The 13,766-nt window shown below is 40.1% G+C and overlaps 1 protein-coding gene across 1 annotated transcript; it reads left to right on the top strand.

Annotated features, from left to right (window-relative positions):
- Positions 1 to 7,579: 7,579 nt before the first annotated feature.
- LOC131904271 (zinc finger and SCAN domain containing protein 4D-like) lies at positions 7,580 to 11,394 on the top strand. Its single transcript, XM_059255341.1, has 4 exons — positions 7,580 to 7,975; positions 10,285 to 10,444; positions 10,532 to 10,893; positions 11,281 to 11,394. Exons 1-4 carry the CDS (start codon positions 7,580 to 7,582, stop codon positions 11,392 to 11,394), a joined length of 1,032 nt encoding a protein of 343 aa, XP_059111324.1.
- Positions 11,395 to 13,766: the final 2,372 nt, after the last annotated feature.

The raw sequence follows: 13,766 nt of genomic DNA, 5'->3' as shown, positions 1-13,766 counted from the left end.
CTTTCTGCTATCTGCCATCACTCCCTGGGATTAAAGGCTCACTTCTTGAGATTAAAGGTGTGTGTCGGCCGGGCGGTGGTGGCGCACGCCTTTAATCCCAGCACTCGGGAGGCAGAGCCAGGCGGATCTCTGTGAGTTCGAGGCCAGCCTGGACTACCAAGTGAGTCCTAGGAAAGGCGCAAAGCTACACAAAGAAACCCTGTCTCGAAAAACCAAAAAAAAAATAAAATAAAATAAAAAATAAATAAATAAAGGTGTGTGTCATCATGCCTGCATATAACCTTGAACCGATGGATTTCTGTCCCTGGAACGCTAGGATTAAAGGCGTGTGCTACCACTGCCTATCCTAAGTATCTAGTCCTCATATCTGAATGGCTCTAAGATGAACTGATGCTCCAAAGCCTGAAAGCTTAACCAGCCAAATGCTTCTAGTTTCTGGTCCTCACGCCGTATATACCTTTCTGCTTTCTGCCATCACTCCCTGAGATTAAAAGCTTGCTTTCTGGGATTAAAGGCATGAGTCACCATGCTTGGCTGTATCCTTGAACACATGGATTTCTGCTTCTGGAATGCTAGGATTAAAGGTGTGTGCTACCTACCACTGCCTATTTTAAGCATCTAGTGGCTTTTCTGTTCTCTGATCCCAGATAAGTTTATCAGGGTACACAATATTGTGGGGAAAACAATACCACCACATTTCTTCTCTTTTTGTCTAAAATTTAAAAAGCTTATAAATAATACAAGAATAACTATCTAATAAGTATATAAAATATATACAGTAAAAAACTCCATTATATATATTAACAATGTCCAGTCCAGTAACATTTGATAAACTCAGACAAAACAATTTTCATTACTTACCCTATGTAAAACAAGAAGTTCCTTTTTAAAAGTATTTTTCTTTTCATAATAGATTCAGTAATCTACCTTTTGTCATTTTTATATATTCCCCTTTTGCTTTTTAGAGTGCATTCAATTATCTACCCATTCATCTTATTACTTCTTTATCTGTTTTTCTCAGGGTAGATTCAGTGATCTACCTCATATCTATATTCTCTTCTTTATTTTTCCTTGTTTTTTTTAAACAAAACCTCTGAATCTAATATCCATGATCAGCTTTTTTCCTGACCATTAACAATCAACAACTTGTAACCAACCATCATAAACAATGACAATATTCATAACTCATGAAACAACCAAAAACCTCCCATTCCACCGCTTGGGAATGTGGGCGTTGTTTTCTTAAAATTACTTCCTGCTTTCTAGGTGTGAAGGTATCTGTAGGGAATCCTGAAAAGAAAATTTTGGGGTTAATTGTCAAGTCCTGTATCATTTCTCCAGCCCCTGCATAGTGGGAAAGTTCAGGGCTTGTCTCAAGTCCTTGCTCGAGTAGTCTGTCAGACTGAATCATCTCAGCTAGCCATCTCAAAATTGTCCTGAGCAGTTTGTAGTCCAAAGCCGATCTTTCCTTGGTGTTAATTAGCTTAATGGCTTTACCGTAGTCCATGTGGAATCATCATTGTGGGTTCCTATCATTCTTTGAAGATTCCAAAGTCGCTGTTAGGTGTGGTCATGGTTCCCTTTAGAATTTTTTTTGTCCCTCCTCTGTGGTTTGGAGCAAACACAGTCTCATAAATGTCTGTTTCCGGGAACCGTGAACGTTCTTCCCTAGAAGAGAAAATCTTCACAGCAATAGTCTTGCCAAAATTTCCCAAACTGACCTTGTTCGATGTTTTCTTGTAACACGATGGTCCAGGCAATTCTCTGAACAAGCATCAGTAAACCCTTCATCCCAGGTAGAGGAATCAACGTCATCACCAATAAGATGAGAAGGAGCCAGCAACTCGGAGCAGCAGCCACTGCCTCCATGGTCCCACCACTGTTTGTGGCTTGGCCCCAGCCAACGCTTCTCCTAGGTTGGCCTCAAACTCAGGATCCTCCTCCCTTTGCCTTCTTCAGTAAATCCTACTGGCGTGTGCCATCACAACCGGCAGAGTGTAGTTTGGGTCAGAGCTGGGGCCCACAAGGCCACAGACAAGCAGCTTTTTCCTGAATTTGTAGCACAAACGTTGGCTGCCAGTTGTAGCAGGAATCTTAAAAGTTCTTGCCAGTTCCTTTGCTGATCCTGTTTCCTCAGACTGGAAGCCTAGAAGTCCTCATTTCTGAATGGTTCTCAGTTGAACTGTGCTGCTCCGAAACCTGAAAGCTTAACCAGCCAAATGCTTCTAGTTTCTGGTCCTCATACCTTAAATACCTTTCTGCTTTCTGCCATTATTCCCTGGGATTAAAGGCTCACTTTCTGGGAATAAAGGCATGTGTCAACATGCTTGGCTGTATCATTGAACAGAAGGATTTCTGTCTCTGGAATGCTAGGATTAAAGGTGTGTGCTACCACTGCCTATCCTAAGTATCTATTGGCTTTTCTGTTCTCTGACCCCAGATATGTTTATTAGGGTACACAATATTTGGGGGAACACAATACCACCATAGCCTTCTCTCAGAGATCAGGCCTCAAAGTCACTTTCATGAACTGAGCTATTAGTTTCTGGGAGGGCCATGAATAGACAATTAATCACTGATGCCCCTGCCAGCAGGACCAGGAGATAGGACACACCAAGTCTGTGCCACTGAGCCAGACCCTACAGTCAGTACTTGCTAGGCCAGCCAGTCTCCACAAAAGCTCAGGGACAAAACATGGGACTGGTCCATGTCTGCCCAGAAATGGATAACTGTAACCCCAAACTAACCCTAGCCAATTAACGTTACTAGCATTACTGTCACTCACATAAATCAATCCCAAGTCTGTTCCTATGTAGTCTGAAGACCAGAAGAACCCCTTGCTTTACCCCTATGAAAACCCTGCCCCATTGCTACTCTGGGTCTCTCCTGCTCTGCTGCATCAGACAGACAGTGATGCCAGGGCATACCCAACAACAGTAAAAAGACTTTGCTTTCTTTTTTATTTTTTATCAGATTTGGTCTCTTGGTGGTCTTTGGGGATTCTGGGTACAACACTACATTCAGCAACTTCATATTCTTAACATAAGCTCTTTGCATGTTCTGTATCCCTTGAGAAACTGCTGACTCACAGAGATGTTTTCTCCTGAAGTCCTCAAATTGCTTCCCTGGATTTGCTCTTTTGATTTGTACACATTTTAACTGACACCTAATTGGTGGAGAGTCATTTAAAATTTCCTCATTTCTTTATGTACATGATATTATAGATTGAGAGTTGAGTTGAAATCCACTTCTGTAGTAGGAAAGGGGACCAGGGTATAAGAAAGCAATAAATCGGGCCAGAGTGTCATCTCAACACAGGACAGACTCAGCGGTTCAGCTCAGCAATTGCTACTGTGGCATCCCACAGTATGCAGGTGAGAATTACTTTCATATGTTCATATAGATAAAGATAAACTTGAGATTTTCCAGGGTAGGGTGAATTGACTATATTGCTGTGACTAGAATTGAGTTTAAAAATATTTTAACAGGAACTGTGGTATTTACTACTAGATGTAGAATGAACTGTATCCATCCTTTTTGATGAAAATCTAATTATGTCCACCAGATACCAAAACTAATCCTTAATACCTTTGCACCTTAAAGTACAATCTTCTAATCTTCTCTTCATTTCTTCTTTCTTTCCTTTTTTATTTATTTAATCCTTCATTCTTCCTTCCATTATCAATGTAGTTTTGATAAGAGTTGTTAAATTTCCATCAGTAACCAAGGAGCTATTTGTGATTGATTGCTGCCAGAAGAGGTCAAATCAATTGTCTTCAATCTAGTGGACCATTGGCACTGGAATGAGACATAGCGCAGGAGGCAACCACGGAGAGTCTGAGATACAACATAGAAAAAACAGAGGCTGAAGCAGGTTCATTTCTGTTGGGAGATAGTGGCATGTATTTCTCTTTGGAAAACATGAGGTTTGATAGAAATGAGATGAAGACTGTGATCTGTGGAGGAATTGAAATTGGGTGGCCCAAAAGAGCAAGGTGATTTGTGGTCTCTCCTCATTTTTTATTTGATTACTTTTTTTCTTTCCTTTGTTTACTTTTCTATCTTTGATTTTGTTGTTGCAATATGTTTACTTTGAGTCCATTCTTCTTATAAATTCACAAAGTCATTGTGGATGGCCATGCATTACAATTCTATGGCTTCTACTCCTCAAATCTGCGGTTGAATATTGCCTCCCTCCTTCAGGCATCCTTTTTGTTTGTTTTTCTCTTTAATTCTGGTTTGCAAGATTTTCTATCGCTGAAACCCCAGCTAGAATTCACTCTGCAGTCTGGGATGGCCTCAACTCAGATATGCACCTGCTTGTGTTTATTTAGTGCTGGGATTAAAGGTGTGTGTAGGGATTAAAGGCACCTGACTTTCTCCAAGCATTGGAATTGTAAGGCTGAATTGTGGCCCCTGCAATTCTCATGAAGAAAGTGAATAGTGAAACACAGGAGTATGTTTATGATTCTCTGGGAACAAATGTTTTCATAGGAGTGTTTCTTCTGGCCAACATTGCTTTAATTACTTAAAACCCAGAATATCATCAACAAGCTGAAGATTCAATCATTTTCACACCTTTTGGTTAATCCATTTGCAAACTTTGATCATTTTTTCCTATTATGTGGATTTTTTTATTCTCCCAGAAGAACTGCGGCTTGAGGTTTAAACATTCACAATTTTAGTATTATGGTTTTCAGACTTCAGAAATATTAGTCACTGAGCTTTAAGGCTTCTTTGAGATGATAGCATTTGTGGTTCTGTCAATTTGTTGGGATTCAGCACATTTTTATATAAGACCACAGTCTTTGGGCATAAGGTCTCAACATGTGGATATCAGAGGAAATAATTCAACCTAACAATCAGCATGCTTGGAGAAATTCATTCATAATGACACAAGCCTTTAATCCCTGCACTTTAATCCCAGAGCAAGCATTTGTGAGTTTGAAATTAAACTGGACTACATAATAGTTACAGTACAGCCAGGGATACATAGTGAGACAATGTTTTAAAAAACAGAACATCAGCAAAAACAAGACAGTAAAGAACAGACAAAAAAACAAAATGGTTTCTTGAAGTAGTGAGACAGCTCTGGGGCCCCAGCACTGAGGACTTTGAAGCCATAGAATTGTAGTGCAAGATCATTGTCTACAACCTAATGAGTTTGTGAGTAGACCTGGCTGACAAGGCAGCCATTTGCAAAAACAAGCAAACACCAACAAATTAGAAAAGCAAAAAAAAAAAAAGGACAGGAAAATGTAGACAAATTTCTAAATAGTCTTAATAAACAAGAAACACAGAGCCAAATATAGGGGTAATAGCCGAAGAGATCAGAGAATTAGTGAAGAGCCACTGACTACCCTTTAGCTTACCATCAAGTTGTAGTTACCTACATCAGAGAGCTTCATCCTGCCTAACCTGAGCTTTTATTACTTCCTGTTCTGCCTTCTCATTGACTCTAAGACCAGCCACATGTCTTCCTAGTCACTGCCTGTCTATAGTTCTCTATAGACCTCATCCAGGTCTCTATGGTTGCTACTGGGATTAAAGGCTTGTGTCACCAGGCTTGACTGTGTCCTTGGCCACACAGAGACTCTGCCTGCCATGTCATTGGATTAAAGGCTTGGACTATTACTGCCTGATTTCTGTTCAAGGTTCCCTATGACCTCTGATCTCCATGCAAACTTTATCTATTAACATACAAATAAAATCACTTTTCAGCACAATTAAAATATCACCACAGGAAAATCCTCATTTTTTATATACATTTTAATTCCAACCTAAACTACAATCCTCCTCACATATCTATGGTACATCATGTAAAACAAGTCAAACACCTTCACTTTGTCCCTAGAGATGAGCCCAGGAAAGGCTGTCTTTTCTATGTTACATCGTTCACTGCAGCATTTGAATTCCAAATCCTGTGGATATCAGAAATTTTTAACCAGTTTGGAATGAGCTGTATGTCAGAAGTCATAGTAGGTGAATGACAATCTTTATATTCCTTTCAGCGCGTTACTGTCCCCTTTCACTGCAGTGACTGACTATGCTTGCTTTGGATGTGTTCTCCTTTCATGGCATATTCCAGAATTGCATAGAGATGCAGAGATGGGGGCGGAGGGAGGATTCCATGTGTAATTCAATTAGAGGAGCAACTGTCTTTCCTGTTTGGTTAGCTTGTTTTTTCTACTCTAGTGACGCTTTTCACTGGTCTTCCTACACTACCAGGCTGTTCAGGGACTGGAGACCCTCCAGTCCACTTAGTGAATGCTAGGATGAAAGGGTTGACTGCCACACCCACACACAGGAGGTGTGGTCCAATCTTATTATCAATGATTGGCATCTGAGATTGAATCACTGAAGCCAGGCACTATAAAAGGAAGTCAACTTGAACAGAACCTCAGATGAAGAAGAGCAGTGACCTAGAGACACATCGGCTCCTAGTGCCAGGTGGAATCACTGGAGAAATTCACTGTAGAGACAAGTAACTGTAGAATAGGAACATTTGACTTCTTTGTTGCTTGAGTATGTGTGTTTTGTGAATATTTGTGGGGTTTGGGAGATGCTGCTTCACAATTTTGGGAGATCTCAAATATGTAGTGTGGTCCTTTGGACCTTTCTGATCAAGGGTTTAACCATTAAAATCTGAAGGATAGCAATATGCTTTTTTTATAGACTTGTCTTGGCTGTCCTGTGAGTTAAAGGTTGTTGGTCATTCAGTTTCAAAGTTTTTCTTATGAAAGTTTAGCTTTGTGTCTCTTTAGAATGGGAGACAAGGGTGAATCTTAATATTGAGTTTCAGCAACTACAACTTCACCTTTTATAGGAAAGGAACAGATAGCCCTGTGCTACTGAACACCTTGCTGTTCTCTTCCTTCAGGTAATTCCATCCTCAACCCAGGTTGTTTCTCTTTGATGAGTCATGGACTGTTACACTCACATCTCTTTGTTCTGGTCTCTAGAATAAATTGTGTAGGACTCTGTTGAAGTATTTACTGTCAAGAAATAATGGAACTGTGGTTATTGGAGTGTATCTGGGACCCATAAACTCATAGGGAGTGGCACTCATAGGAGGTGTGGCCTTGTTGTAGAAGACTGAATGAAACATACCTTTAATCCACACCTTGATGTGGAGGGCACACCTTTAGTGTGGACCACACCAACTGGAGTAATTGAGTCACTATTGGGTTGGGATTTGAGGTCTTTTTCACAAGCCTCAATCAATGTGTAAGATTATATCTGTTGATGTACCATGTATCAGTCTCAGCTCTAGCACCACCTCTGACTTTCTGAGGCCATGCTCCCCAAAATGAGTGACTGAACCTCTGAACTGTAAGTGAGCCACCAAAATGAAATGTTTCCTTTATTAGAGTTGCTGTGGTTATGGTGTCTTTCACAGCAATAGTAAATCCTCAATAAGATAGAAACCATCTGTGATAAGACTCTTAGTTGTTGTTATTTAATTATGTCAAGTTTAATTTATAGCTTTAACATATTCACAACTTTCTTAAATAGATCATCAAGTCACAAGAGAGATACTTGACTGAGAAAGTTGAATTTTTTGAGGAGTCTCAACAGAATGGCTTCCCAGCACAACAACTCCTTTAAACCCCAGTCACCAGAAAGTGGCCTTGTGTTAGACAACAGGAACTTCCTTCCAAGCCAGGATACTTCTCTACAGTGGGAAGAAGATATCTGTAACTTCTCAACTGCTCAGCTCAACTTTCCCACAAATGACAATGGTTACTGTGCAAAGCAGGAACTGCAAGCAATGTGGAAGTGGTTTACCTCCTGGTTGAAGCCAGAAAAGTGTAGCAAGGAGCAGATGATTTCTCAGCTGGTCTTGGCTGAGTTTCTCAAAACTGGGCACTACAAGGACAAGTCTGTCTTGAAAGAGAAGTGGGAATCAAATGGCAGAAACCTGGGGAGATTCATGGAGGATCTGACTGATGAGTGCTTGAAGCCTCCCATCATGGTGAGTACCTTGGTTGAGAGATGGTTAAGTTATCAATCAAGACAGTCATTTATATTTGGGGAAAAGTAAGAAGATGTAGTGATTTTATATGTGAGGCTGTCCCACTTCAACAAAATATTTACAGTGGAGATTATTTACTACTGTAAATGTGATATAAATTTAATGGGATTATAAGTTTAAGAAGCTCATGGCTCTTTTGACTGATACAATTATATTTAGATTCTTTACATGATGATAGGGAGACTGGGAGATGATATTTGGGCAAAGCTTGTAAGGGTTTAGAATAGAGACCCTGGCTGGGATTGGAAGATGGCTCATTTAGGTAGGTGATTTTATATTGTAATTATGAGTATTTAGTTGGAATTGCAGCACACACTTAAAATTCTGGCTCTCAGACATAGTCTGTTATTCCAGGACCTGGGCTGTGTAAACTGGGAATCTAATTGACTTAATGGTTTTCTAAATTGTCTACTACATGTCATTAAGTTCCTATGTAAAAAACTCAACGTGCAGGAATGTAGAATATGATTTCTGATGCTGAAATGTGGCTATTAAATGAGCATTCAACACCAGCACACCCTTAAGAAAAGTCTTGATGAATAATAAAGGGCTGCAATTCAAAGTTTTAGAACTGAAATTCTTAATTTGGATGAAACTACATTGAAACTTCTTTAAATGTCTAGGTTTGCATAATTCTCAGTTACTCTCCGAAATGGTCAAATTGGTGATATTTTTCAAACATTCCATACATACGTTTCTAATTGTCATGGTTGAAATATCTTCTTATTGCCTTAAACTTTTAAATTTGGATATTAGTTGGCTTGTTTCATTGCTTCTTTAGGGTTTTTTTTCCATTTGGGACTGACTTTTTTTCAACTGGCTTGAGTAGGATTCAGAGGAATTATACTTTCCCAGCACTTCAAGTACTGGATTAAAGCTGTCCACCACCACACCCTGATGTTTATTTCAGGTTTTTACTCTATGCACACATTGTCATTTCAGTTTGTTTTATCCCACATTTCACTCCTTTGATATTGTTTTAAACTGATCATTTCCTGATTGAAACTGAATTTCAAATAAAATGCTGTCACGTTCCTAACAGCAGAGACAGCATGTTTAGGTGGAGACAATATATGTGTTAGAAGGGTTTCAGTTAGATGTGAGTTGTATTAAGGACTTAATAATAAAAAACAACATCCCTTAGAAATAGAGCTATGATACTAGGGGCATCATCAACCAAGGGTTTTTATCTAGAGTTTGTAGTTAAATTTAGCAACCAAAAATATAGGTAATGGAAATACAACCCACTCCCACAGCAAAGTGAAGTGACAGAGGAAGAGATAGGGACCACTGACAGACTAATGGCCATAAGTGGGGGATGGGAAATCCTCAGCTATCTGGGAATGAAAATGTCAGAGTCATGCGCATGAAAGCAGAAAGTTACAATTGCCAATGTGACACCAGGACACCAAAAGGACATCAATTACACAGTTACTGTAGACGTCCTAAGAATTTCAGAAAAAAACTAACTATTACTAATCAAAGGCTGAATAAGGAACTTCTAGCATAGCAGCCATTTTTCAGACAAAGAATACAGAAATGTTAAGGGTTCTGGGCACTGATTAATAACTATAGATCCTGGGTGCAAGAGAAGGAGGAAAAATAAGGAGCTACAAATTAAGGAGACACAGAGAAACACTAGCCATACAACTCTTTGTTAAACAGAAAAAAATATTACAACAGATAACACCCATCAATTAACAGAAGAGGCCCTAGAGGTGCAAGACCCACAGGCAAGTCTATGTCAGAATTTTTACAGGCTTCTTTGGGTCTTCTCGATCTCCAGACTACCTCCCTCCTTGATATGTCCTACCTAGCCTTGGTGTCTTCTCAGTAAACCAGCTATTTCATTATAGTTGCCCTAGATTGTGTGGCATGGGGACAGTCCTTGGGAAAAAAATGAGAAGCCTTTTTTGATGGAGTAAGTCTCTATTTTCTGGATTGGAACAAGAATACCTTTCCTTGTTCAATGCATTGACCAGGTGAAGAAAATGTTGTGGCTAGACATTGCAGAAACCTAACCTTACCTTTTCCCTGGGTACAGTGACTCAACACTTGCAAATACATTGTGAATCAGGACTTTAGAGAACATAACTTGTGAATGACAGAATAACACCATGAGAGATGAGAGATAGACAAATGACCTAACTCATAGTTCAGTGATCCCCTGTAATCAGTTAGAGGACAGGTTTTCACTCATCCACAAATCCACAGATTCATTGGCAATGGTCCTCTGGCTTTGTTTATAGGTCCACACCTCCATGCAGGGGCAGGAAGCCAGCTTTTCTAAGAACAGGTCTTTAGAAGAAACCATCAACCTTCTGAAAGAGCAGCAATCAGCAAGAAGTTCAATACAAGAGAGTGCAAGGACACCCTTGCCAATCCCCCAAGACATGTTATTGACAACAGGTAAGTGTCAGGAAGCTGCACAGAGGAAGGGTGTTTTGTCGGGATCTTTTCCTGGGCACAGTTTCATAGACTGTCTTATTTCCACAGGACATGAAGACTGGGAAGATAGCCAAAACAATGGCTGGAGCAATAGTGATGTAAATGATGGGGATAGTAGTACTGGAAATGAGATGGACTCCCTTTTCCTTATCCAACAAGTTCAGTTTAATGAACCTAAAGACAGAAGTGTTTCTGATGGAAATCCTCTGGATTTAAGCAGAACAAGTCAAGTCACCTCTAGGTACAGGAAGAATTTCATAGAGGAACTTCTTCTGAAGATGTCCCTATGGAGGTACAACCAGAGATTATCTCCAGTCCAGAGCAGACAGAAGACTGCCAGAATCCTGATGCAAGCTCCACACGTGGGCATGGTCAAAAGAGAACCCTCAGAGACTCAAAGACATACAAATGTGAGGAATGTCCCAGAACCTTTAAATATCCCAGTAGACTTGCCGCCCACCAGAGTATACACAAGAAGCAAAAGTCATTTGTCTGTAAAACATGTCATAAGGGCTTCTATACTCGCTCAGACCTGAGAGTACATAAGGTCATACACCAGGAAAATAAACCTTTCAAATGTAGTACTTGTGGAAAGTCTTTCAGCAATCAAACCAATCTGAAAGCTCATGAGAGGATTCACACAGGAGAGAAGCCCTACACCTGCTCCCTGTGTAACCATAGCTTCCGCCAGTCATTCACATACCACCGTCACCGGAGGAATTGCCACAAAGCAGACTGAACTGTGTACCTTCCTCACCAGATAATAGCAGGGCTCCAGCTTACTGTTTCATCTGTAGATGAAGAAGCATGCAGCTTCTAAACAGCAAGTAACCATTGAAGACATGACTTGTAACTTCTGGATTGTTCCATCTGTCTTCGTGGATAAAGAAGATGAGTCTGTTTTATGTTAAGTAATATTTTTCCAAAGCCTTAAATAGCTTATAATTTCTGCCTGATATATATTAAATAAATGAATGGAATTGTAATACAATTGCCTCTCATGAATATTTTGTGTGGCCTGTGCTTGTGATTTTGTGAGTTTTTGTCTGCTTTTTTTGGCCTCAGTTCCACAGTACGAGTGGACAATAGAGGACTGTGTTGTCAGTTCTTTATTTTTGCTTTGTTTGAGACAGTGTCTTTCTTGTTAGGAGCTTTGTACATAAGTATGTCTGGTACTGCAGATTCCAAACATTCTCTGCTCTGCAGCACTTATCTCTACAGGTTCATGTCAGTGCCCTGCCATTCCCTCTGACTTTGGTACCCCATTAAAGTTTCAATCCCAAGTCTCTGGCTTGCAATGTAAATGCATTGCCCTCTCAGCCATCTCCCATGCTATGAGTGATTACTGCTTAACGTTCAAGAATGTGCCCCCACAGGTTGGACATGGTCCTGATGTAGAGTAAAAAGCTTCAGTTGCTCACAGTGGCTCAAACGAGCCATCTTTATCAGTTCCCTTATAGTCCCACTGTAATCTTCATAGCTCTATCCACAGGTCCCTAGAAATTTATGGAATAGAGGGAGCTGTGTGGATGCTGACCTCACATAATGACAAATAGAAGGCAACTGGCAAATGTTTTCAATGAATGAACTCTAAAAAGTATCTTACAGAAAGGAAAAAGGACTAATATGTATATTGTAAAACAGGATTCTGTGCAGCGTTGAAGACAAGCATAGGCTGATTGAGATGTTGGCATCTGTGTATGTGTTGGTGATTTCCAGGTTGAAGCCTAGCTGAGTTCAAGTAACCTGTAGACATGTTGTGGCAAACCATGATATTCCCCTGATGTATGTAGTACAACCTTACAGCTAGTCACCAGGGGCCCTCAATTTATTAAAATGCAGAATGAGCTGACATGAATACCAATACAATTTATACATTTTGACGTTGAAGTTCTTTTTTTGTTTTTGTTTTTGTTTTTTCAAGACAGGGTTTCTCCATGTAGTTTTAGTGCCTGTTTTGGATCTTGCTCTGTAGATCAGACTGGCCTCAAACTCAAAGGGATTTGCCTGGCTCTGCCTCCCGCTGTGCTGGGATTAAAGGGGTATGCCATCTCCACCTGGCCACTTTGAAGTTCTTATTGTTGGCATACCTTGTGGCTGATCCTTTCCCCAGCATTTGGCTTTCTGATCCCTTTCCTCATGATATGTTCTCCAGTTTTTTTTTCCTCATGATACTTGTAGATTTAGTCTCTCGAGATTTCAGTTTAAAGATTCCTGGATTGAGGTTGTGGGGATTTCTTAGCCTTTTCATGTTTAGAGATTGTAGCCTTTGTATGATTAGAGAATTTTGGAATAGAACCACAATTTTCCATATGTAATCATAAGAACGTTTACAGGGATACATATGTAAAAATTTTTAAGGACAAATCACACAAGAACTTCTTTGTAACATAAAGTATATCAGAAAAGCCATGCTGATTCCACAAACTGGGATTCAGAAAGAACACTCAGTTCTTCATTTTGTAAGAAAATCTTAACTCTCAGAGACATGAAGTATCAAATATTGATGAAATTCCATTGGATCTTAGAGAGCAAGGTGTTCATTGTTCCATCCTGTAGTTTATTCCCTCTCATATGCCACTCAAGTGACATGTCTGGTGTGACAATGTTGTGGAAATATGGATGGAAAAGGATCACCTTAAGGAAAGCCCCACACAGGAAAGTTCTTTCACTTGAAATCAAGTATTACAAAGCAACACCTTAGTATGCACTATTATTATAAATTTTAAATAAAAATTAATTAAAAGTTGTAATCATAGCTCTGTGGCCCATTTGTTTCATTTGCTACATGACTGTCTCTTGACTCCAGATCCTACATGCCATGTTCTGTTTCATCCACTTTCTAGATGGATCATCAGAATACCTGTATTATGTAATATTATGTTCCTTTTTGTCAATTTTTCTTTATTAAGAAATTTTCTACTCACTCTACATACCACCCACAGATCCTACCTCTTCCCATTTCCCAGCTCTCCCTTCCAAGCCACCCCACATCCCCATATCCCTCAAATCAAGTTCTCCAATGGTGAGTCAGCAGACCCAGCATACTGAGCATAGTCAGGTCCAAGCTCCTTCCCACTGTAACAAGGCTGCACAAGGCACCACACTACAGGCACCAAATTCCAAGAAGCCTGTCCATGCACCAGGGATGGACACCAATCCCCCTACCTGGGTGTCCCCCAAACAATTCGAGCCAAACCACCATCTTCTATATCCAGAGGGCCTAGTCCAGTCCCATGGGAGCTTCCCAGCCACTAGTCTACAGTTCATGGGCTTCCACCAG

Source organism: Peromyscus eremicus, chromosome 1 (genome assembly GCF_949786415.1).
Source record: "Peromyscus eremicus chromosome 1, PerEre_H2_v1, whole genome shotgun sequence".
In the NCBI taxonomy this organism is placed as follows: domain Eukaryota; kingdom Metazoa; phylum Chordata; class Mammalia; order Rodentia; family Cricetidae; genus Peromyscus; species Peromyscus eremicus.
The sequence above is the reverse complement of the archived record's forward strand: the minus strand, read 5'-3'. Positions and strand labels throughout refer to the sequence as shown.

Coding starts and splice junctions, on each gene's coding strand:
- LOC131904271 (XM_059255341.1), top strand. CDS start 7,580: ATGGCTTCCCAGCACAACAACTCCTTTAAACCCCAGTCACCAGAAAGT. Junction 7,976..10,284: donor GCTTGAAGCCTCCCATCATG/GTGAGTACCTTG, acceptor CTTTGTTTATAG/GTCCACACCTCCATGCAGGG. Junction 10,894..11,280: donor AGACTCAAAGACATACAAAT/GTGAGGAATGTC, acceptor TTTCATCTGTAG/ATGAAGAAGCATGCAGCTTC.